Raw genomic sequence first — 22214 nt, 5'->3', positions numbered from 1 at the left:
ACTACAGCATCTGAAGATGAAACAGAAAAGCAGAAAGAGAGAAAACAAGCTAAGAGTGTAAAGTATCAGAAATTTCCAGTCTATCTACCAGTACTGGTGTGGTTTGTATTCCACAGAGGGCTGTTTATTTTTTTGCAAGTTGTCAAAGTTGATTAAATTATATCAGATTAGAATTTTCTCCCACTGGATTTTAATCAATGAAATGATGGCATAAATGCTCTTTTCTGTGCTTTGACATCATTGTGACAGCCTGAAGAATAATCAATAGAAATGATAAGGATGTGGTTACCACTGACTAGTTTATTAGCATTATCAGTTTCGCAGTAACTGACCTTTTCCTTCTCCGTCTCACTTCTCTTTATCTGTCATGTTTCATTTTGTCAGATTGATTTCCTTTTACTATAACAGTTAGTATGTGGCAATCTTCAAATGCTAATCAGACCTTACAGTTTCTCACACAGTGTTGAGAAACTGCTAACTGTATTTAAAGAAAAATGGGAAAGTTATTTCTAATTGGGTCTTCCTCAGAGTGTTATAAAATAGAAAATGTTACTTGCTACTAGTACCTATTTTATTTCTAAATACTGAATTTGTTTTAAAATTACACAATATTTATTACCAGTAAAGAAGTTGCTACTATTGTTTAAGAAAATCTGTTCATTATGGAATTAAACTCACAGAAATTTGTATGCGGGTTTTTTAGGTTATATTAACTGTACTTGTATATGTGTGTCTAAAACATGGCCTGATTGTTGTAGGATGCAATTTCGTAACAGTAGTAGAAAACAGTGCTTGGATATGTACCCATGCATCCACATCGCAGCTTCCGCTCTCTTGTGCCATGCAACACAACCTGGATGGGAAAACTACAGCATCGCCCTTCCTCCCACGGTAAATCTGCACCTGAGACCCTTTACCTATCATTTTTATGGAAGCATAGTCATGTAAATAGTCCCTATTGAATTTTTTTATGGCTATATAGGTGGGAGGCTTACGTATTTAAAATGAAATAGAATTTATTCCATAAGACATGGCACTTGGGTGATGAACTGTTGTTCACCTGTTGTGTATGATGTGCACCTGTGGCTTGTTTCTTCAATCAGTTTTTCCCTTCAGTGAGATTATTCCAAATAAGCTACAATATACCTCTGCTAAGTTTGAATGATACATGTTTTTAAATCTTTTTGATTTTTTAAAATCTTTTAATTTTTTAATGGTATACATTTTTTTTATTTGCATCAACTTTATCACCTATAAAATTCTACGTGTGATGTTATGCTTTGCAGTACAATGAATACCTACTGTTGTTATTCTTTCTTCTGATCTGCCGTAATGGGAAAACAAGTTATCTTAAGCATCATTGCAAAATAAGTCCAAAGGGAGTAGGACATGGCCTTTGTCATAAAATCTGCATGTTAATAGGTCAAAAGTCTTCTCTACCCTTTCACTGCCCCAGTATGGCTGGCATTTTCAATAGAACACATGTGGAGGAAAGTAAGACACAATTACTAAGAAATTAACAGCTGAAAATGGGATATTGATTTGAACTGCAGTCAAACATGATTTGGTTTTCTATCTTTCATCTAATTTGGAATCATCTTTTGTGATGGACTCCTGAGTCTTTCCCTATATAGATCTGCTTTCACTTCCTGGCTTGCTTAAGGTTAACATAATCTTAATGTAGTAGTTTTGCTTTATGATCATTGTTTCACCTCATGATAGCTGTTTGCCAGTGTAAAGTGAGTGTATCAGGCTATCCTGGTTGTCCAAAACTGTTGGAGTTCAAGATGGCCAGTGCAGGTTGGCATATTAAGTGGGTAAGCACAAGGATCTGTCGGAGTCTGCTGGAGGGCGGTTCCCTGCTGTGCTGAACGCCCACACGTGGAACGTGGTGGCAGCAGTGACCCATGGCATTCAGCAACGCAGTGGCTACTGTGCTCTCCGAAAAAAGCTCAGGCATATTCCAGGCTGTTTTTTTCTGCAATTATTCCGGCAACTTGAAGTTGTGTGATGAAACAGTATGTTCTGGGACAACACTGACCGTAATTCTTGCTCAGTTTTCACTTTCGTTTTCCTTAAGGAAAGCTTGAAGTCCAGTGAAGTCAGTGTGGAATTGCCCTGGAACACTTCGACAAATTCTCTTCATTATGCAGATTCCCATTGCAGTCCTACGGCTACAGCACTATAGTCTTTTGTTTTGGTAAGATGAAACTATGCCAAGTGACATAACTGATCTTGGAACTGGAAAGCAAGAATGAAGATTTTTTTCAGAATAAAGGAGGACAGAACAAAGGGCATTTCTGGCATTTGGGAGAGGTATTCCTGGGTTTGACACATCATTGCATAGATTCAGAGAGATGATGTTGTTAGATTTTCTCCATATAACTTATGAATAAATACAAATTGATTTAAAAACAAACCTCTGCAGCAGTAGTTTACTGGCATCCCTAAAAACGTCTCAGTGCTTTCTTGGTGCTAGGTTATTAAGTTTATGGACAAATCGGTCTTGTATAGTAAACTGTTCATTGTAACAACATGCAACTTCAGTAACAGCAAGAATTAAATTATTAATTTAGCTAAATGTCACTAGACCTACTTTTTACGGCCTTCTGTGTATCAAGATTCTTCTGAAACTTTTTCTTCTTGACTATGCCACATTTGCCCATGCACACACAAAACGCTCATCTCCCAAGATTCATCAGTCTGAAGCTTCCCTCCAACACATCTGCTTTTTCAATAAATGAATTTAAATACAGTACTGAGTTTCATCTAGGAAGGATTTTACATCCACATTGAAGAATTTTGCTCAAAGGAAAGTAATTAAAAGCATTTTTCTATGGGGTTTCCCCCCACGGCCCCCCCCCGCTTTTTGGAGGGGGTATCATGTAGAAAGTTGAGGGTTGTTTTTGAAAAAAAAAAAATCCTGGTTAGAAAAGAATATGAAATATTGTTTGATTATGTTATCTCGTGCTGTTTATAATATACAAAGCAAGTTGTTTTCATTTATACTAAGTTATTTATATAAATTACTTGTAGATATATAGAAAAGTATCCTTGGGCTTCTGCAATTTGATATGACAGGCTCATACAGAAAGGTGTTTGTTTGACCTTAGTGTCTGTGACTTTTTATTTCAGTACCAGGTTTTTAAAGAGCTATCGAAGTGTAACTTGTGTGAGGGTTCTTTTTGTTGTGGTTTTTTTTTTCTGTTTTTAAATAAATCATGTTAGGATCCTTTAGTTTACTCTTGTAGATTTACACCTTTCGTTTTGTTCCATGCTTACTTCTTTCTACACTCTGTGCGTATTAAACTGTCTGGTTTTCTTCTTCTCCATGTAGTTCTCTTTTAGCAAGACCTATATTCCATCAGCATATCCTTGTCCCACTTCCTCCCCATGTACTTCTTCAAATTGAAGCTCATTTAGGGTAATACTGTGCATTTTGGAAGCGTAGGCTCCTTATCTGTGCTGAGAGGCAAACAAAGGATCCCTTAATGTTTTTCACATGTGTGCAAACTACACATAATCAAATTGAAGGGGAAAATAGAGGTCATTAAATTGATATTACATGTCATTATTTTATCTTGTCACGTCAACCCTCAGCAATTTACCAGGCTTAGGATGTTGGGGACCACAATGGGGCTAATTAAAGAGAGCTGTGCTTGTTTACTTTAGAATTTCCAAGTGTCTCATAGGTGACAAAATAAAATCTAATTATTTTGATATTTTATTAAGTGGTTTGTCAGCCATTACATAATTACTTCTTCTGAAAAAAAAGTGATCTGAAAATTATGGGTGTCAGGAAGGTAGAGCCTGTTGATATTTTTTGTGAGAACAACAATTGCCATGTAAGTCTTGAGGAAAGAGAAACAGATGAAACAGTACTGTGAGACTACAGTGAATGTTGTTTTTCCTACTGTGTACAATTATATGTAATTAGATCTGTCCTTTTTTTATTATGCTGTCTAAAAAATTAATTCTGCCTATCTGGGTACTGAATGAGCTTGTAAATAAGATAGCAAGATCAACATAGTCTGAAGAAATAATTAGTAACAATTTAACAGTAATTGTTCTGTTCAGGCTGAATCAATAGTAATGGAGATGAATAAATGGGTGGAAACCTTAAGTAATTACAAATCCTTTAAATTATTCTTGAATTAGAAAGCAGGAGAAAAGAAAAGATTTAATTACTTTTATAGATGCATGAGAGGAGAACTTTCTGAATTTTTTTCTTTGTCCTTTCTTTTCTAGAATACACTTTTTTAGGCAGCTGGTATTCTGTTTTCAGTACCTTATTAGACTTTTTGTGCAGCTTGCTTAGCTAGGCTAGACATACCAACTTCGATACTCTGTTTTATTTTCCAAAAAAATGAGTTACAAACGTCAGTGGGAAGAAGCAGACTTCTTACTGTGTTAACTAACTTCCCTACTCTGGTTTCAGACTGCGTGTTTTTGGCACAATCCTTATGTTTGCATCACTCAAGGTGGAAAGACCATTGTTCTTTTTGGTGTTCTGTACAGTAGAGAGGAATTTTCAAGAAATACTGACTTTATTTAAAGAAAAAGTACCAGTATGTTTAGATGGGGCATGTAGTTCTTTTTTTTAAAAAAAAAAAATAATAGTCTGATTTTTTGTTCTTACACACCCTAGAAAGTTCTGCTTTGATGTGTAAATATACTGTCTAGATTGTACTTTTTGCATTATTGTTTTTCATTTTAGTTACAGAAGTATTTTCTCACGGACTTTTGACACGTATTCCAGTATCTTTGAATGATCTGTTATCTTCACAGCATTTTCTCTATATTTGGAAACTATGGTGTTTCAAAAGAGTTATTAGCTTGATGATGCACCATGAAGACAAGAAATCCTCAAAGGATAAGGAGGTGTTAGGATAGACTCTAAATGTACTATCAGCTAAACTCAAATCAAGCAGAATAAACTGGAAAGCAGCTAGATGTTACTCTTTGGATCACCATGGAAATGCAAAGGTCAGAGAACCTTAGCCTAGGGCGTGCTGCTGAGACTTGGGGAGCTCTCAGACCCTAACGCTGGTACTTTGGCTTTCTTGATCTTGGGAAGCAACATTAGAAAGATTCTGCATTAAACCATTTGCTGATTGACTTAAATGTTTTCTTGGTATAAACTATGCTGAGCTATTACTGAAGAAAACTATTCTCAGTCAAAAGCCATGAATGACTGAAGTAAAAGAACAACAACAAAAAACTTTCTCTGTTAGTGTTTTGGATTTATAGACCAATGATTGACTCAGTCTTTAAAATAAATGTATGACAATTTTCTTTAACCTCTCTCCCTTCTTTAGCTGGAAAGGCAACTACTGATGCAGAACCAGATGAGAGAGAGACAAACAGCCATGCAGATTGCTTGGACACGGGAATTTCTCAAATATTTTGGGACATTCTTTGGACTTGCTGCTGTAGGTTTAACAGCTGGGTATGAAATTTATTTCCTAACAAAAAATATATTACATTTATATTTCTGTGATGCTGGATTTTGCATTATAACAGGTAGTTATTTTTATCCAGTAACTACTCAGAGGTTGATCACATGACAAAGTAACTCTGATTTCTGTCTGCTTCCAGATGTGTTTTGGTTATGTCTGTACTGCGGACTTACATAAAAGCAGAGACATGTGAGCTGATAATAAAATGATACAGCTGAGGTACCGAAAGTTCAGTGTAAAATAAAAGTTTTGTGTGGAACAGGAGGGATTGTTTAAAAGCCGTGCTGTTTTCTTGTCTGTATTGTGATTTAATGAACTATTAATAAGCAACAAATCCTCCACCATCTGGGTTTTTTAATATGTCAGTGAACAAGTGGACATATTCTGAAATCTGTTCAATTAAATTTTGAATCAAGAAACTCACCCAAGGGGAAAAAACCCTGGCTAATAAAGCTGTATTACAAGGGCAAAAACTTGCCTTATAGGACTTTTGTTTGTTAATGTGTTTTTCTTGTGCTATGACATGGTTAGAGGGAGTGTAGGGAATATTTGTGGGTTTGTGTACATAGTGCAGATTAAATGCGCCTTATGCATTATGCGTTCTCTGTGGACTCAGATGCATTTGTAAGTGAGCATAGTATCTTCATTGCTACATGTTGCATGTGCCTAGATGGATATATGGATGTGCACATGCATGCTACATAAGTTAGATAGTCCCATTTTTGTTAGATATATTCAAAACTCACTTGAAGCATTTTTTTTAATACCCTTGGGTTGACAGTTGAGCAAGAAGGGAACCTGAAGAAATTAAGACTTGTTCTTCTTTGATAAGAGAGTATAGAAGGATACACAAGTCCTAGACAGTCAAGGTCAATCTAAACTAACAGTGCTGATGTGCTGAATGTCCTAAATAATCTTACTTTTTCCTTCTTTTTTTTTTTTTTTTTAACAGAGCAATAAAAAAGAAGAACCCAGGAGTTTTACTGCCAATAGTTCCCTTAAGCTTTATACTTGCCTATCAATATGATATGGGCTATGGGACACTGTTGCAAAGGATGAAGGGTATGTGCATATAAGTCTGGTTCACACATAGAACCAAGCTTAGTATTTCACATAAAATCTTACCTTTTTAGAATGGCTGGGAGAAAACTTGCAATAAATTTTCTGGGTTTTTTCTGGACAAAAAATCTTACTCTTTCATTTCTTTTCTTCTCTGTTACAATCAGATACTTTCCCAGCCAAGAATACTTACTCTACTTTTACAGCCTTTCCCTCCAATTAAGAATGTTTGTTAATTTTGCCTCTCTTGTTTTAAAAAATATGAATTCTGAGGCTAGAAATACAGCTGAATTAAGCACTGCATATTTGGGAGAAACGACAGATCTAGTGACTTCCTTCCATATTCCAGTCTCTGATGGTTGCTGTTTTGGCAAGGGGTAGGGATAATACAGATAGGAATGATGCCCTTATATCTTAATGACAAAACACAGTCGTCAGCTGATGATCTTGCGACAGTGCCCTGCTAAGATGGAAAAAAGAAGGGTGAGTCCCAGAAAGAGGAGTCTTGCCTCATAGTTGTCAGTGGTGGATCTGATTACGTGATGGGTGTTGAGGATTATGGAGGTGCATTTATATTAGCTCTGATTCCTCCTGAAGGAGGCATGCTAAGAGAGTGTTCGCTGTAAGTGAATACAGCACTGGGCCACAGCTTGTCACCTTCACAGATGATCTTAGTTAACTAACTTGATTTTCCTGTCTGCTACTGACACAAACGTGCTGAAACAAAATAAGAATGTTTCAGCTCTTGGTCTTAGCCTCGAGGGCTAAGAGCTAGGTTTCCTAACTCTGTAGTTCATTGAAAATAATGATAGATTAATTAGACAAACTGAGATTTCCTGCTGCATACAGGTGCAAATATACTTAGGTGATGCTGCAGTGTATATCTGTAAACATTTTGTAAACCCCACTAAATATATTTATTGAGATTTTAATATGAAGAAGCAGCTAAGCACAGGGAGAAAAACTGTGTGGCTCTTGGGTATCAGAGTGTTGAAGAGGAGATCAGTACATATGATGCAGAAGGAACACGTGGAATTTAGGATTTGTTAGTAATTTTTTGGTTTTAAATGAGGTAATTTTTATTCCAGAATTTTGAAAGAGTGAACATATTGTATTGCAAATCCCATGGCAAGAGTATGTTTACTGAGGAACATGTGGTCCTGTAACAGTTGAAGAGGGGCAGTGTGGTATCCTATTGCTTTCCAAATAGGAAAAGTCATCTTCATAACTTCAGATCCACTACGGCAAGTGCAGCAGTATGCAAGGCTTGTGAAAAGGTTTTGGAGTAAAGAAGCTATGGACCCAAATGGACAATAAGATAAAATGAAATATGCCAAACTAACTCTGTCTTTTCCAAGAAAATAATTTCTCTTTTCCAAAATAAATGTGATAGATCTACTATAAACTCATGAAAGCATGTAGTGTAGTCTTGTGGTTTAGCCCCGGCTGGCAACAAAGCACCATGTGGCCCCTCTGTCACCCCTCTGCCTGATGGAGTGGGGAGGAGAATCAGGAGAAAAAGGCAAAACTCGTGGGTCGGGATAAGGACAGTTTAACAGAACAGCAAAGGAAGCGAACAGTAAGAACACTAATACTGATAAAATGCATATACAAGGCAAGAGAATACACAGTGCAATTTTCTCACAGCCCTGTGCCCAGCACGTTCTTGAGCAACCATTCTCCTCCCCCAGCTAGCCCCTCCACTTAATTCCCGAGCATGACATCACATTGTATCGAATACCCCATTTCTTTGGCGAGTTTGGGCCAGCCATCTGGGCTGTGTCCCCTCCCAGCTTTTTGTGAAAGTTAACCCTATCCCAGCCGAATCCAGGACATGTGGTATCATGTGAAGATTAAGTTAGCATTAAGGACATGGAAATTAGGAGACAGGTGAGCACTGGAGTAAAGAGAAGATGTCAAAGATTTGTGCTTAAAGAGGAAGGCTAAGCATTAGCAGGGTTATTAGCAAAATATTCCTCAAGATTTGGTCTGGACCTGCTTTTGTTTTGTGTTTGAAGTTATGAGTAGTTTATACTAACCAAATCTGTGGATGACAAACTTGATTGGTGTCACCAATAGAGAAGAAATAAACTGTAGTACAAGAAGAAATAATGACCAGAAGAACTGAGATAATAAAATAGGATTCAATTTGATAAGAAGGTCAGCAAGAAGCTAGACACCACCATCAGAGCTCACCAGCAGGAAATATTAGAAAAAGGGGAAAATCCTTAATGTATTAGGTGACCACAGAATGAGTATAATCCAGTAGTGTGATGAAATTATGAGTCAAGCAAACTCTAGAAACTTCGTGAGGTTTCCTAGTATCACAGCTTGGTTGAGGTTGGAAGAGACCTCTGTAGGTTGTCTGGTCCAGCCCCTCTGTGCTCAGGCAGGATCACCTAGAGCGAATTCCCCAGGAAAATGTCCAGATGGCTTTTGAATATCTCCAGGGATGGATATTCCATAACCTTAGAAGAGATAGAGAGTACAGATAGGAAGGTATTGATACAGCGAAAGAGTAATACCTTCCTTGGAAATTTACACATAATTTGGATCACTTCTGTATAAGCAATCTAGAATTACTGAAGAGTTAAAATTATCAGGGAATGGTAAGCTGCCTTGCAAGAGAAAACAAAGTGATTGCTTTGTTTAGCCTTGTAAAAAGACATGAGAGATTTGGGTCTACAGATCCTACTTAGAGGATAGGATAAAGGAAAGTAGGAGAAGGAAATTAAACTAATTACTAATATCAGCACTAGAATAAAAGGAAGTGGACTAGCCTGAATTAATCTGAGCTGGAAATCAGAAGAAGGTTTGTAATTATGTGGAAATCAGGTTCAGGAGTTCATTTTTATTTTAAGATTAAAATAAAGTAGTTGCAGGGAAGGTTTTGTGACACAGCTGACCTGCGGCTACAGTGCTTGCTCTTATTGCTCAGCTGATCCCCGTGTCCGCTCCTGTACTACTTTCTCAACCACTTCTCTGCTTGCCTGTGTGTTCTGTTGGTGCATACCATGTTTCATCTCTGTGGTCTAATAATGAACATATACACCTTTCCCTTTATTGTTCCCTCTAGCTGGTCTCTTTCCTCCAGGGTATGCCTGTCTTCAGCCTCATGGCCAATTCCCTCTTGTAAGCTAATTTGCAGTTATTTCCGTGCTGCACAATCTTCTTTGTATCTTAACCACCTTGATCAAATAGCCCTGTATCTGCTGTCCTTCATTCTTTGGAATCAGTTTCTACCCCTGGAAGGTTTCTCTGTTTCTCTTTCAACAGGCATTTTGTCTCTGATCTTGCTTACAAGTAATTTTTATTTCTGTCTCTAGCCTACTTGTCCAAACAGTTTTCTCTTGCTTATTGTCCCACATTGAAATTGGAGGGGTTTTTTCCTGCCTTATAACTTGGGCTAATTAAAGCAAAAACTGAGGACCTAGGGGGCAATATGTGTTTTGAGTTCTGCTTGTGCTGTTGAAAAGCCATAAGTGTGGTGGGGCCGTGTATCAGAACTGCATTTTTTGGGGCTGGCAGCGTTACAGAACAGCCCTCAGGTGCGCAGTCTTTTCTGCATGGCTGTGGACACGAAGAATCAGTCAGGGACCTGCTGTCTGTGTTCCTGGCCTTGGTGTCCTGCTTTTCCTCTCAGTCCAGGTACGTTTTGCTGGTGCTTTTCAGATGAATTGTTAGAGGAGGGGAGGGATTATACAGCCAGCCTCCAGCTGCACAGAACTTCTCCACTGAGCAATGAAACTGTGGCTACCTTTTCCAAGATTTAGATAGTTCACTGCTTGTATCCTGAGCTGTGTGAGACAGATTATGACTGGGCAGTCTGTTCTACTGCATGTGAGCAACAGGCAGAGATTTGACTGTCTGTCATCTCTCTGTCCCCTGAGATCTTGGGTCTTGCTATTCCATAATCACATGCTATATGTGACTGACTGACGTTGTGTTATTACCAGTTACTGGGAGTGGTGACCAGTGCTGTCCTGTTGAATATTACTGATGTATGGAGATCCCAAGCGCTGTAATACTACTACAATTGCAGTTTGCAGATTTCAGCACTCAGACCTGCTTTAAATAATGACCACAGTCTTGACTGCATGACAATATTCACTCAGGTTTGTTGCACATAAATACAACTTCGAATCACTGCCATAACAGTCATGAAGCTAGGAGTTAAGGCATAGGCAAACAGGATTGTTGGCATTGTACCAAATGGCATCAGCCAAAACAAACACATTCTTTGCCTAATCTTCACCCTTTCTTATAACACAATTAGACCACCACAATTTATGTATGATGTTCAGTCTGTATCTTTGTTTTTTGGATTCTCTGTCCTAGGTGTTTTCATTCCACCCTTACACAGAGCGTTCTGCACCCTACAACTTTCCCCTGCTATGCTCTTAAGGCTGCATGTTTGAGTAACTGTCTTAGCAAATCTTTTTGTGAGCACTGTGCTTTGACCAATGCTTCTTCAAGCCATGTGCTACCCTCTTTCTGCCTGTAACTGGAATCTTTTAGCCTAGGCCTGAGACAAGAAGAAAAATTGTGCCCAAATGTGGCACATCTAGGATACTGTGTATCACATAGCTGTGACCTGGTATTTTGTTGTTCTTGCCCAAACAAAAATAGCTTAATCAGTTTCTTAAAATTTTTTTAATCTTTTTTTTTTTCCTACTTCCTTTGCTTTCCCACAGCATGTATGAGGAAATTTATTTAATATCTTTATGTTTTTTAAGGTGAAGCAGAGAACATACTGGACACACAGAGCACTTTGCTAGAATTGCCGAAAGGACCGCTCACTTTTGAAGACCTGGAGAAGATCAGAAGATCTCAGAGCAAGTTCTTCGTAGAAAAATAGGAGGATGGTATTAAAGCTTAGTATCTGAAATGGGCTTGTAATACTGGTTTTTGACATAAATGAATCACTAAAATTTTGATAAAATTATGAGCAGCTATAAAACAAAAAATAATTGATTTTTTAAAAATCAGTACTTTCTAAAGCAATGATCTTCATATTGTATGTATCTCTTGAAAATATCCATTGTAGCTGTGGTATATTTTTCTTGTTTAGAATGAAATATTGAATTTCCACTGTCTATTCAGAGTCTGAAAATAACTTTCACCTTAGTAAAAATATCTGGTACTGACCAAACTCACTATAATCAACAAAAATAAGTTAATTGGTAGTTATGAATTTGTATAAATATGGTCATAATTTGAAAATATATTTAAGGATGCACAGCTCAATTTGAAGTCAGGAATAGACAGTCAACTTTGAAAAATAAGACACTTTTTATTTGCTGTTCTTTAGGCAGTAAACTCACCATCTCTGCTTCAAATTCTGGAATAAACAGCTTTTATCAGAATTAGGTTCAGAAGTAGACATGTCACTTGCTAACTGTGTGTTTTACTTTTAGGAAAAACTGTATTAAAATATGAGCAGAGATAATTTCTCAGAAAGAGAAAACAAATTATGTAGTTATTTCCTGAATCTTTTTCATGCTGCTTTGACATTCTGAAACTCAGGATAATTTGTTTACATGAAATCAGAGTTTCACTACTAAGATGAATATTAACTTGGGCTAACAGCAAGCAAAAGTATTAATGTATGTTTTTGTAATGGGTAGATCCAAGGGGCCTTACAAGTACTGAAAAACTGAGAGATTTTTTGCATGCCTTTACTCTAGCATGGTATATAGTGTGAATATAATTTTTAGTATACTTTGTGTTCTGATGTTACACTTCGCAAAAAACCCCGCATGTTTCTGTATTGGAAACCTTTAAAAACAGATTATTTTGTGTTTTGGATGGAAATTCTTCCAGCACTAGTCTAATTGTGGAATGGAAAACAAATGCTTAAAAAGCATCCAATAATGAATTAAGCCTAAGTCTGTACTGACAGTTTGTTGAGTTAAAAATTCAATTCCAGATGGAGATAATGCACCGAATCAGTTTTTGAAGACTACTTAACTAAAATTAGAATACTGTTACGTTGAGACCGGTGAATATATCATAAAACAAAAGCTTCTCAGCGTAGAAGAAATTAATAGCACACTTTCCATTGCTGTGTAAGACTGATTTCTGAAAGTGCATTCACTTCTGCATTCAATCACCTATGTAATTGGTTCTGTCGTCTGCATGTTAATGATGCGTACAATCTGTAACAGATTTCAAATGTGATGCGTTTTGGTGTGCAGAGTGATAAAATGGGTTATAATAGCTTGGTCTACACTTCGGCTGTTTCAGATTTAAGGCAGTGATTTTAATTGTCTTGGAAGGCATGCCTCAACTCAGCCTATGGTGCTACCCATGTCCTGTGAACTCACAAGATGAAGCCCAAGACCATCTCACATTTTATGCCTGTTCTATGACATAGTCCCTCACCACTTGCTGCTATATTATGTACTACTCTTAGGACGTATGTGTACCTGCTTATTGTTTTGCTTTGAATAACAGATCATCTGCTACCTTTCCCTCCAAGTTCTGAAGTCCATCTTGCTTTAATTTTGAAGAAGTTGTAATAGCCTTTTATGTTTTGATCTCTGTCACCTGTTGACACTCTTTATTCCAAGAAGGAAAAAAGCAATTAAACTAGCTTGTTTTAGTATACATAGGTCTCCTCCTGTGCCTTTTAACCCACCTTTTAATCCTATGAAAGACATTTTTACAAGAGAGCAATTTTAATTGTCTATACAGCAGTTTTACCTACAAATCCTAGAGAATCAGGGAATACTTAATCTTATCCACTGTGAATTTGGAATTAATATCTGTGTGTTTGCAATAGATTGCTCACTATGCTGATGGATCAAAAGGCAGTGCTAAAGAAAGGAATCAGGGCAAGCAAAATAATGATCCAGATAGCTAGGATGGAGTCATAAATAGCACTACTACTATCTCCTAAAACTGTTAAGTCTGAATTTTTTTTCTCACAAAGGTTAAACTTAGATCAATAGTGTTAATCCATTGCAAGACTCCACACTAGGAAGTGACAGAAATGGGACAAGTTTAATTCAGTGTTACACAGTGAGTATCAGTGAAAGTTGCCAAATTTATAAAGGAAAAGCAACAGCCTCTAAGCAGGACAGTGTAATGCCAAACCGAGAAATGGATTTAAACGGACTACATAGAATGTGCCAAAGGTCGTCAAGAAGTTAAGGGTTAGTCACCTTTACTGCCTTTATTTTGTACTGTTAGCTTTGCTTTTTTCTTGATAAATATATGCCTGTGTTCTGAAGCTGCTCCTTCTTTGTTACAGACTATTTATTCTGCTGCCAGTGTATTAGTGAAAATGCTTGCATGTGCCAAGCCCAGTCATACCTGTCACATAGATATCCAGCTACAGAGTGGTTGAACTGTATGATTTCCTTCAGAGAATAATGAAAGAAATCAGGAAAGCTTACCTTTGGCAGTGTCTACTTCAGGGAAATAGATGTTTACAGCACAAGTTGCCCATAATCGCCATACCAGTTGTACTCACAGAAATAAATAAATAAAACACCTAAACCATCCTGCTCCTTTCTGTCACTGGCGCTCAGCTGGCTTCAGCTGTGACACTTACGTTAATATATCACAGCAACTGTCTTTGTTTTCATGAATCACTGGGGAAGAGAAGCAGCATAACTGCAGGGGGAGCTTGTTCTGACCTGAAGGCACTGCTCTTACCGCCTTAATCCTGTTGGTTTTTCCGGTTGTAATATCCGATAGCCGTGTATCCTGGATCAGTGTCACTCAGAGCAGGATTCTTCTGGGAAAGTGAGAAGTCACTCATGATTTAGAATGTCAAAATTAAACTCCCTGTGTTCTTGTTACGGATATGTCTCATTTAGGATCCAAGAAGGTGCACACTATTTGCGACCCACAGCTGCCTGCCCCACACTTCTCCTTGTTAAACCGATTTTGATAGGATAGATGCATATTATTGAGAAACAAGCAATGTTACTTTGGGGGGTCCAGTCTGGGTCCCTTCTTTTATTCCATGGATGAATGGTTTAACATTTCTGAACCTTTCCTTACAGTAGGGAAAGTTAATTCTTACGGCACCTTCCTTAAAGTTTTAGAGTTATTTTGTGACTACGACTGCATATCACTGCTTTTGAAAGTAGCAGGGGAAAGCACTCACATGGACATACACAAATGAGATAGCTTCTGTATTACTATTTAATTGCTTAATCAGTCTTGGAATTAATTATACAAAAATGATTTGATTTCTTAGTTTTTTAACTATTAGCTTTTATAACGTGAACTGCTTTCCAAAACCTGTGATCATGTGGTGATGGAGCCCTATGTAATATAGCTGGATAACACTGGTACTTAGTCACCAGTCACACGCATGCAGTGGTATTTCATATTTTATGCAGAATCCTGTCTCGTACTAAGCAAACTTAAGAAATATTTTCAATTCATGTTTGGGCAGCTTTCAAAAAGTAAGTGGATCTTGCAGCAATGAACTGCATGAATTTGAAATTAAGTCTCTGAAAAAAGACTAATGCAGTCTGTTCATTTCTGTCCCACTTCTGATTTTCTGTGTACATTGTCTGACAACATGTGAAAAAGCCTCTCATTCAGGGTATTCGAGGCTATTAAGTTAATTTATTTAGCTACCTGTTTTCATGAAACATCCGCTACCCTCTATAAACTTTGATTGCTGTTGGCCAACAGATTAAAATTTAGTGCAAGGGAGAGAAATGGTACAATTGTTTTTATTTTACGAAACTAAAAAATAGAGAATAATTGCATTGAGACGGTACACTGGATGTACCTAACTTGCAAGATCCTACAGATCACGAATGGAATTTCATTTCCTTGCTCTGCCGTTTCTGTTCTGTGTAATACAAGCAGTAAAAAGGTGGATAGTTACTTCAGATTGGTTGTATGTAAATTACTTATTCTGCATGTATTGTTTTGAATAAAAGTGCTTTTTCTAGCTATGATGAACATATAAACAAACCTCTCCTCTGACTTGATTTAAATTCATGGCAAATTACTGACAGATTGCCATTTAGGCTTTTCTGTATAAAATCCTGTATGATTTAAAGTTATATGACTAACATAGTACGCTCTTAGTAGTTCTTTATAACCTGCTATTCATATCACAGTAGACATCAAAAGCCTTAGATGCAAAGGCAATGGTACTAAAATATGGCTGGAAGAAAAGTACTGAGCAATACACCCTGCTAGTGAGACTGCCTTAAGCGTAGTAACATTAAGCAATGTCAAACTACTGCCAGCTCATTCAGATATGATCCTTAATAAAACTCATTAACTCGCTGTCTGTTGTTGCGGTCTTTAATCCTAGCCAGAGAGCATTCGTAGCCCATGCTTTTCAACAAGAGTGATGAGGAGTGCTGCAGTGTGGGCTCCCCTGAGGAGTTACGAATGTCTTGAAAAGATGCTTCCTCCAAGGCCTCTGACAACCTGTGCTCTGTTACCTGCTAAGAAGCATGACGGAAAGCACAGAAAGTATTGTCTTTCATATTCAGTAGCCCTGATGAAGAAGCAGGTGAGGTCAGAAAAACTGTTTTGAACCGTCTGTTTTCTGTCTCTGGAGCACTTGCATTTAGCAGCTGTAGTCAGAGGTCACACGCTTCAGACAGTTGCAACAATGAGGTTCTTACAAAAAAGCCTAAAGGTGGCCATCACAACACCTGCCTTTCCTTAGGGAGAATGTGCCACAGTAACTGATGGTCCAGTTACGTTTGAAACTAAAGCATGTGGAGAGTCAGGAGTTTTCCAGCTAGCTTGACAAAGCAGACTGCTGTTTGGGGACCTCTCTCAAAATTGGTCAAAAACTCTAAGAAAGGCATACCTGACATTTTGCTGCTTTCAAAGACTGGATCTAGTATTGGGCATGGGTGTCAAACTAGGGTATAAACCAAATTATGGTAGTTTACAAGCTAAATAACTCACCAGGACAGTCCCTGCCTGACTTTTACTGCCCTGAAAGTCCCGGTAATGCTCTGGCGCACGACTACAGCTCTCCAGTCACTGATAACAATTCCCTTGCCTCGAGGACTACTTACAGTCCACGAGTAAGTTCACCTGACGTGATGGGTATTTGCAGAAAAAGTCCATGACACTGACAAGATCAAGCTGCTGCTCTCTTTGAAAATGCAAATTGTGATTATCCCTGCACAACTTGTCTGTAACGGAATAGCAGTTAAGACTTCAACGGAGGGACAAACAGATGGAAGTTTTGTTCTTCAGGAATTTCAGATTGGCAGCCTCCACTTCTGCGGACTGCATCCTGGTAGCCGCCTGGATGACAGCTAGTGTCTACTGTTGAAGCAGTACCACTGTCTAAAACACTTCAGACTGGACCAAAAAGAAAGTCCAAGTATAGACAACTTTGGAGGTTGCTTGCTATTTTAGCCCTCCACAGCCTCGTTCGACATCCAGCTTGGTGTGAAACACCCGTGTGCTCCTTGAAAAGGTGATGGGAGCCTGTGTCTGCTCTGCCAGCACCGGCGAGTCACACACCTTTGCACACTAGGCTGTGGATGTGTGTTTTTCTCTGAGCCCTCCTTCCAGATTGAGTTTTGAGGGTTTTTCTCTCTACACTAATGGTACTCAAGGGATAGAAAGCACAGCCCTCATGCGAAAGGATCTATAGATAACAGCTTACTTTTTAAAGGAAATGAGCTTTTCTGGTTTCCCACAGTATGACCATAAAAGGGGACAGCAGCCACTTCTTGTCCTACTGTGCTGACAAAAAAAAACCCCAAAAGCAAAGTTTACTTTCACAGGGCGCATAGTTCTGCGCGGTGAGGCCGAAGAACGCCACACGTGTCGGGGAGGCCCTGCTGGGGTAACACACAGCGTGAGGCCATGCGTGTCCCCCCTGATGCAGCTGAGGTGTCTCTTGATGCCGGGGTGCCCAAGGCCGTGACCGAACCTGGGGCTCCAGAACGACAAACCTGAACTCTTCGGGCTCCTAAATCCCACCTCGAGCGTCCACGGCTGAAGAAGTTCTGCAGAGGCGTGCTGGTTTTACTTTGCTTGCCCCCACCTTTCCGCTTCAGCCAGCGCTTCCAGCGTGTCGAGCAGTTACGCAGGTTCTGTACCTGCGAGGGAAAAAACAGAGGCGCGGAGGTTTTTCACATTTCAAGAGCCGTTCGAGGGGGCATCGCCAACCGAGGCTTGAGTGCGGGCAGGAGAAGCTGAGGCGGTGACGGAGCGCCCGGCGGAGGAGACGGAGCCCGTCCCCGGGCCGGTGGGGAGCCGGGAGCCCGAGGAGGGAGCCCGAAGGCGGGGCGCACCTTCGCCGAGGCGTGAGGAGCCGCGACGGCAAGCAAGGGGCAGGAGGAGGAGGGTGTCCTGCCCGAGGGCGCCTGGGCGCCGGTGTCAGGCGAGGGGGCTGCCGGCGGCGGCGGGGCCGGGGCGGTGACTCAGCGCCGCCCTCAGCGCATAAAAGGCGGGAAGCGGGCAGGCGGTGGTGACAGGGCGGTCGGCACGCGGGGCGGTCGGTCGGTCGGTCGGTCGGTCGGTCGGTCGGTCGGTCGGTCGGTGTGTGTGGTAGCGCGGGAGGACGGGGAGGGCGGCCGGCGCCATGGGGGCCAAGCTGCGACTCCTCTGCGCCGCGGCAGCACTGCTCTGCGCGGCGTCCCCGGGGCGGCCCGGTCCCCGGGTGGCGGGGGCAGCCGCGCTCCCCGCAGGCGAGGGGGACGGCTACGGGGTGAAGCTGTGCGGGCGGGAGTTCATCCGCGCCGTCATCTTCACCTGCGGCGGGTCCCGCTGGAAGCGGCTCTCCCTGCTGGCCGTGGAGCCGGCGGTCGCGGCCGGTGAGTGCCCGAGGGGCGGGCGCGGAGGGTCTGTGAGGGGAAATGGCGGGCGGCGGGGGGGAGCGGCGGCGGCGGGGTCTGGGGGGGAGCAGTCGGAGGGTGAAACGTCCTTCGGAGTTCTGCTGCCGCCTGTTCCAAGCCCCGTCTGTTGAGAAAGTGCAAGCAAATCTTCTCTGGGCTGTGTTCTCAAATGCAGTAACAGTAGCTTTAAGTGATGGCTCTCATTTATTCTGATGCTTTGAATGGTGAAAATGGCATTTTTGACAAGGACAAAAAAATTGGAATTGTGGCCAAAATGTGCAGTGGAAGAGCTTCTTTTTTTCTCGTTTAGACATGCTGTTAATGAAATCACACTGGATCTCAGGCAGTTAATGAAGCCAGTATTTTGGGTTTCTTGGGAGGTTTTTTTCTTGTTTGTTTTTTTTTTTTCTTGACAGATAGAATGGTAGATGTCACCTGTGCAACTATAACAAATCAGCTGTGTACAGCCTCTGCTCCCAGCAAACTTTGTTTCCCTTTTTATCACCAGTAGCTGCCGAGAGCATCAGTGGCTAAGGAGCCCCCGCTGCGCTGCGTGCTGCTGGACTAAAACTCCTCCCTGCCCCCAGAGACCACTAAAGAGCAGTTGCTCTCTAATTAGTAAAGTAGCTACAATCACTTTTATTTTTGTACATATTCAGGCAGCTGTTCTATCTGAAAGCTAGCTTAGGTATTAATTAGTCATATTAAAGTAAATATAACATTCACTGAATGTTTCGTGTTCATTCATCTTTCTGAAACGAAAACCACATTAACAGCAGTAAGACCACAAGACAAACACTTATTTTGGAATTTTATTTTTTTTTAACTTAAGAATCAGGAGAGCTGTTTTTCTTCACATTAACTGAAGTAAGCAATGCCACTTGCACAGGAGTAAACCAAGAGAAACAGTATCAGGTGAAAGGAAGCAGAGCTGGGTTTTTGAGAACACTTCAGTCAGGGAGACAAAGTGTATTTCTAAGTAAATTCTGCAAGCCTGTGCTATGCCTTGAGAAAGGAAACAAACCAGTGGAAAGTGTCAGCTGAAAACAGCTATAGAAAACCACAATCTATAAGAAAAAGTTTACATACAATACTTGCTTATTTAGTCCTCTGTACATTTGTTCTTTATATGATGCTAGATTGTGTGATTGTGTGTGGGAGAGGAGCAGTCTAATGCATGAGCCGCATAACATACCTCTGTGTGGCTTCTGGGCAAGTGTCTTTACAATAAAATTTCATTTCTGTAGAAATTTTGATTCTTCCAGATCAGTAACACTGCAGTTGTGATAAGGTGACCATACCTCAGTACGGTTGTAGCAGTGTTCGTTCCATGTGTAACAGGCAGCATAGCCTTTAAAACATTAAGATTCCCTTAAAAGTAAGCTATAAGTAAATCAGGGAGTGGAGACTCGGCAGTATTGACAGTCCTCCTAGATAGCAGTGCTTTGCTTCTTTCTAACCGAATTGGTTTTATTGCTATTTCTTAGAGCTACGTGCTCCTTTTGATACTCCTACAGTCTGAACTTCAAAAAAGTCTTCTCTTTAAACAGATTCTGCACGAACAGCAAGTAACAAACTACTGGGAAACTTCAATCTGCAATCAATTTTGAGTCCTGAAGTGGAGCAGCTGCAGAGCAGCAGCCCGTTTCTTGGATGGGAGACGTTTAAGGACTTGTATAGTTTAAATGACTATAATGAGTATGTACCTGTGGCAGATGACTTCAAAGAACTTGTTCGTCAGGTAGAGGAAGCTGTTCAGAAGGACAGGGGAGGAACAGGAATTGCAGACCCCATGGGATCAAACAGTTATCTTTGGGCCAGGTATCCCAGAACAAAACGAGAGTCTCTGGGTTTGGCTGGGATGTGTTGCAAATGGGGCTGTACAAAAGCTGAAATTAGTACTATATGCAGAGTTTAAAATCCTCTCTGCACTAATGCATGAAATCAATGTTCTTTGCAGTGCTACTTGATTGAATGCTGTATGGAGGAAGAAAACTCACCGTATTTTATTTTGTCCGTATATGCCAGTCGATACTGCTGGTTTTCTTTAAAAAACAAAAAAGTATCCACAAGTGTAACTGTAATGACTTTGTTTTGCTGCAGTAACTTTTAATCTATATTTTTTACTAAGTCTTTTCATTTTAATGTCAAGCGTTTACACTTATATTACCAATGTATTATATCTTTGTAACACTTTAGGAAGAACTTCAATGTTTCATTAAAGTGTAATTATACGAAGTGTTACCAAATTGTTCTTTCTCTGTCGACAGAATATCAGCGGTGTTCTTGAAAAGAGATTCATGGTACAAAGCTGTACAGAAAGGATGTTTTGCCAGTTGAACCTCCACTCAACACTGATTTAGCTGGTCAACTATTTTGAACACACTTTCTCCATTTCCTTGTAATTGCAGAATTATTTTATGTAATATTGTGTTTCTAAAACTTCGCCACAATACAACACTTGCAGCCTGAATATTTCTTCATATTTGCAGATGCCCTTAAGTAGTCAGTGGGTGAAGTATTAATACTTTAATTATTCCTTGTTTACCTACTTCCCCTTTTTTTTTCCCCCTACTACTGCTAAGTGAGAGTGTCAGATGTGGTCCAAGTAACTTATTCTACACTCAGACATCTTCCTGTGTGTTCTTTTTGTGTGCTGGTCTATGCTGCTTTAGATTTATATCGAAGCTGCTAATTACTACTGTATGTACAAATAGCTAATTTAGTCTTTGTGGTTTCTAAGCTTTTTGCCTTCCTGGCTGTTTTTCTCAGCTGTAAAAAGTTGTATTTCTAGCTATGCTGTTGATGACTTGAGGTTTTTGGATTTTTCTCCTGATCATTATGATGCTCATGGTAACTTAGCTTTGTAGAAGTAATTTACTCAGAGTGTAGTTCATAGCCTAGATGGCACAGTTGTTACCTTTGGCTTCATTCTTCAAATAGTCTTTTGAAAAGTGTTCTTTGACTGAACTACTGCTTAGTGAAATTATTGCATCACTTCTTTATCCCTTTTCGTAAGATGTTATTGTTATTCTGGCAATTAGGCATCTATCAATCCTTTTTATTTTTTCAAACCATGTCAATTTTATTCAGTAGAGACTGGGCAGAATGGGTATTCTCTACGAATCCTGCTATCTTCCAGCTGAAAAGCACCATCTCTTCCATCATTGTTACAGTAATGTTTAGCAAGAAATGAGCTATCTTCTTCCACATCATTGTTGTAGGGACTGTAAGATGCTTTTTGTTGCTCTGAGAGAAGGTTAACTGTAAAGTTCTGCTATAGCTTTCTTTGCAACAGGCTAGGTAAACTCACATAGCTCAGCTTCCAGCAACTTCACCTCACAAAAGAGTTTTGGGTTTGGAGACTCCTAGTTTAGATCAGAATTTCCTAGAAGAATGCAGAGGGGGCGTGAGGGGAAGTATTCCTTATTTTTGAGTAGGATCCAGGGCTTTAGGACTTAAGATTCCTTAGTAAGGTAAAGACTAAATGGTACATAAAATCCCTATGGAAAGGGAAAATACCATGCTTGATGAAACTGAAAATTAGCCTGTATGCACTGTTCATTCTGCTAGAAAACTTTCTGCCAAGCTTTTAAAAAGGAATATTGGGAAAGGTCAACATGGTGTTTATTCTGCTTGCTTGCTCCAGTAGCACTGGTCTGTCTGGGTACACAGCCTGCATATATAGTGAGCAGGCTTTCTTTTATCCTGAGTGAAACAAAGATATACTTAAAATCTCAAATTTGTGAGCTTAGTGTTGAACAGAACAATCAGGAGTTTTAACTTGCCAGGTTAGATGTAACCCATTGGTAAAACTATAAAAGTTTATGTGGAAATCAGTGTTCAAGATGAACTGTTTTATGCTGAGATAGAACTGTAAACAGAGAAGTCAGTCTTT

The 22214-nt window shown here is 39.7% G+C and overlaps 2 protein-coding genes across 2 annotated transcripts in view; both read left to right on the top strand.

Moving 5' to 3' along the window:
* The window catches only part of PLGRKT (plasminogen receptor with a C-terminal lysine), a 35478-nt gene extending 19699 nt beyond the window's left edge, over positions 1-15779 (top strand). The window contains exons 3-5 of the mRNA XM_075411312.1: positions 5319-5449; positions 6412-6521; positions 11255-15779. Of these exons, the coding sequence (XP_075267427.1) occupies positions 5319-5449; positions 6412-6521; positions 11255-11376 (363 nt within the window). The 3' untranslated portion in view covers positions 11377-15779. The remainder of the gene's footprint in view (positions 1-5318; positions 5450-6411; positions 6522-11254) is intronic.
* A 2284-nt stretch (positions 15780-18063) lies between these two features.
* LOC142358955 (relaxin-3-like) lies at positions 18064-20234 on the top strand. Its single transcript, XM_075411753.1, has 2 exons — positions 18064-18295; positions 19867-20234. Exons 1-2 carry the CDS (start codon positions 18064-18066, stop codon positions 20232-20234), a joined length of 600 nt encoding a protein of 199 aa, XP_075267868.1.
* The last annotated feature ends 1980 nt before the right edge of the window (positions 20235-22214 follow it).

This window comes from Opisthocomus hoazin, chromosome Z (assembly GCF_030867145.1).
Source record: "Opisthocomus hoazin isolate bOpiHoa1 chromosome Z, bOpiHoa1.hap1, whole genome shotgun sequence".
NCBI classification, from domain to species: domain Eukaryota; kingdom Metazoa; phylum Chordata; class Aves; order Opisthocomiformes; family Opisthocomidae; genus Opisthocomus; species Opisthocomus hoazin.
This window is presented reverse-complemented; position numbering and strand designations above follow the sequence as displayed.

Coding starts and splice junctions, on each gene's coding strand:
- LOC142358955 (XM_075411753.1), top strand. CDS start 18,064: ATGGGGGCCAAGCTGCGACTCCTCTGCGCCGCGGCAGCACTGCTCTGC. Junction 18,296..19,866: donor GGAGCCGGCGGTCGCGGCCG/GTGAGTGCCCGA, acceptor CTCTTTAAACAG/ATTCTGCACGAACAGCAAGT.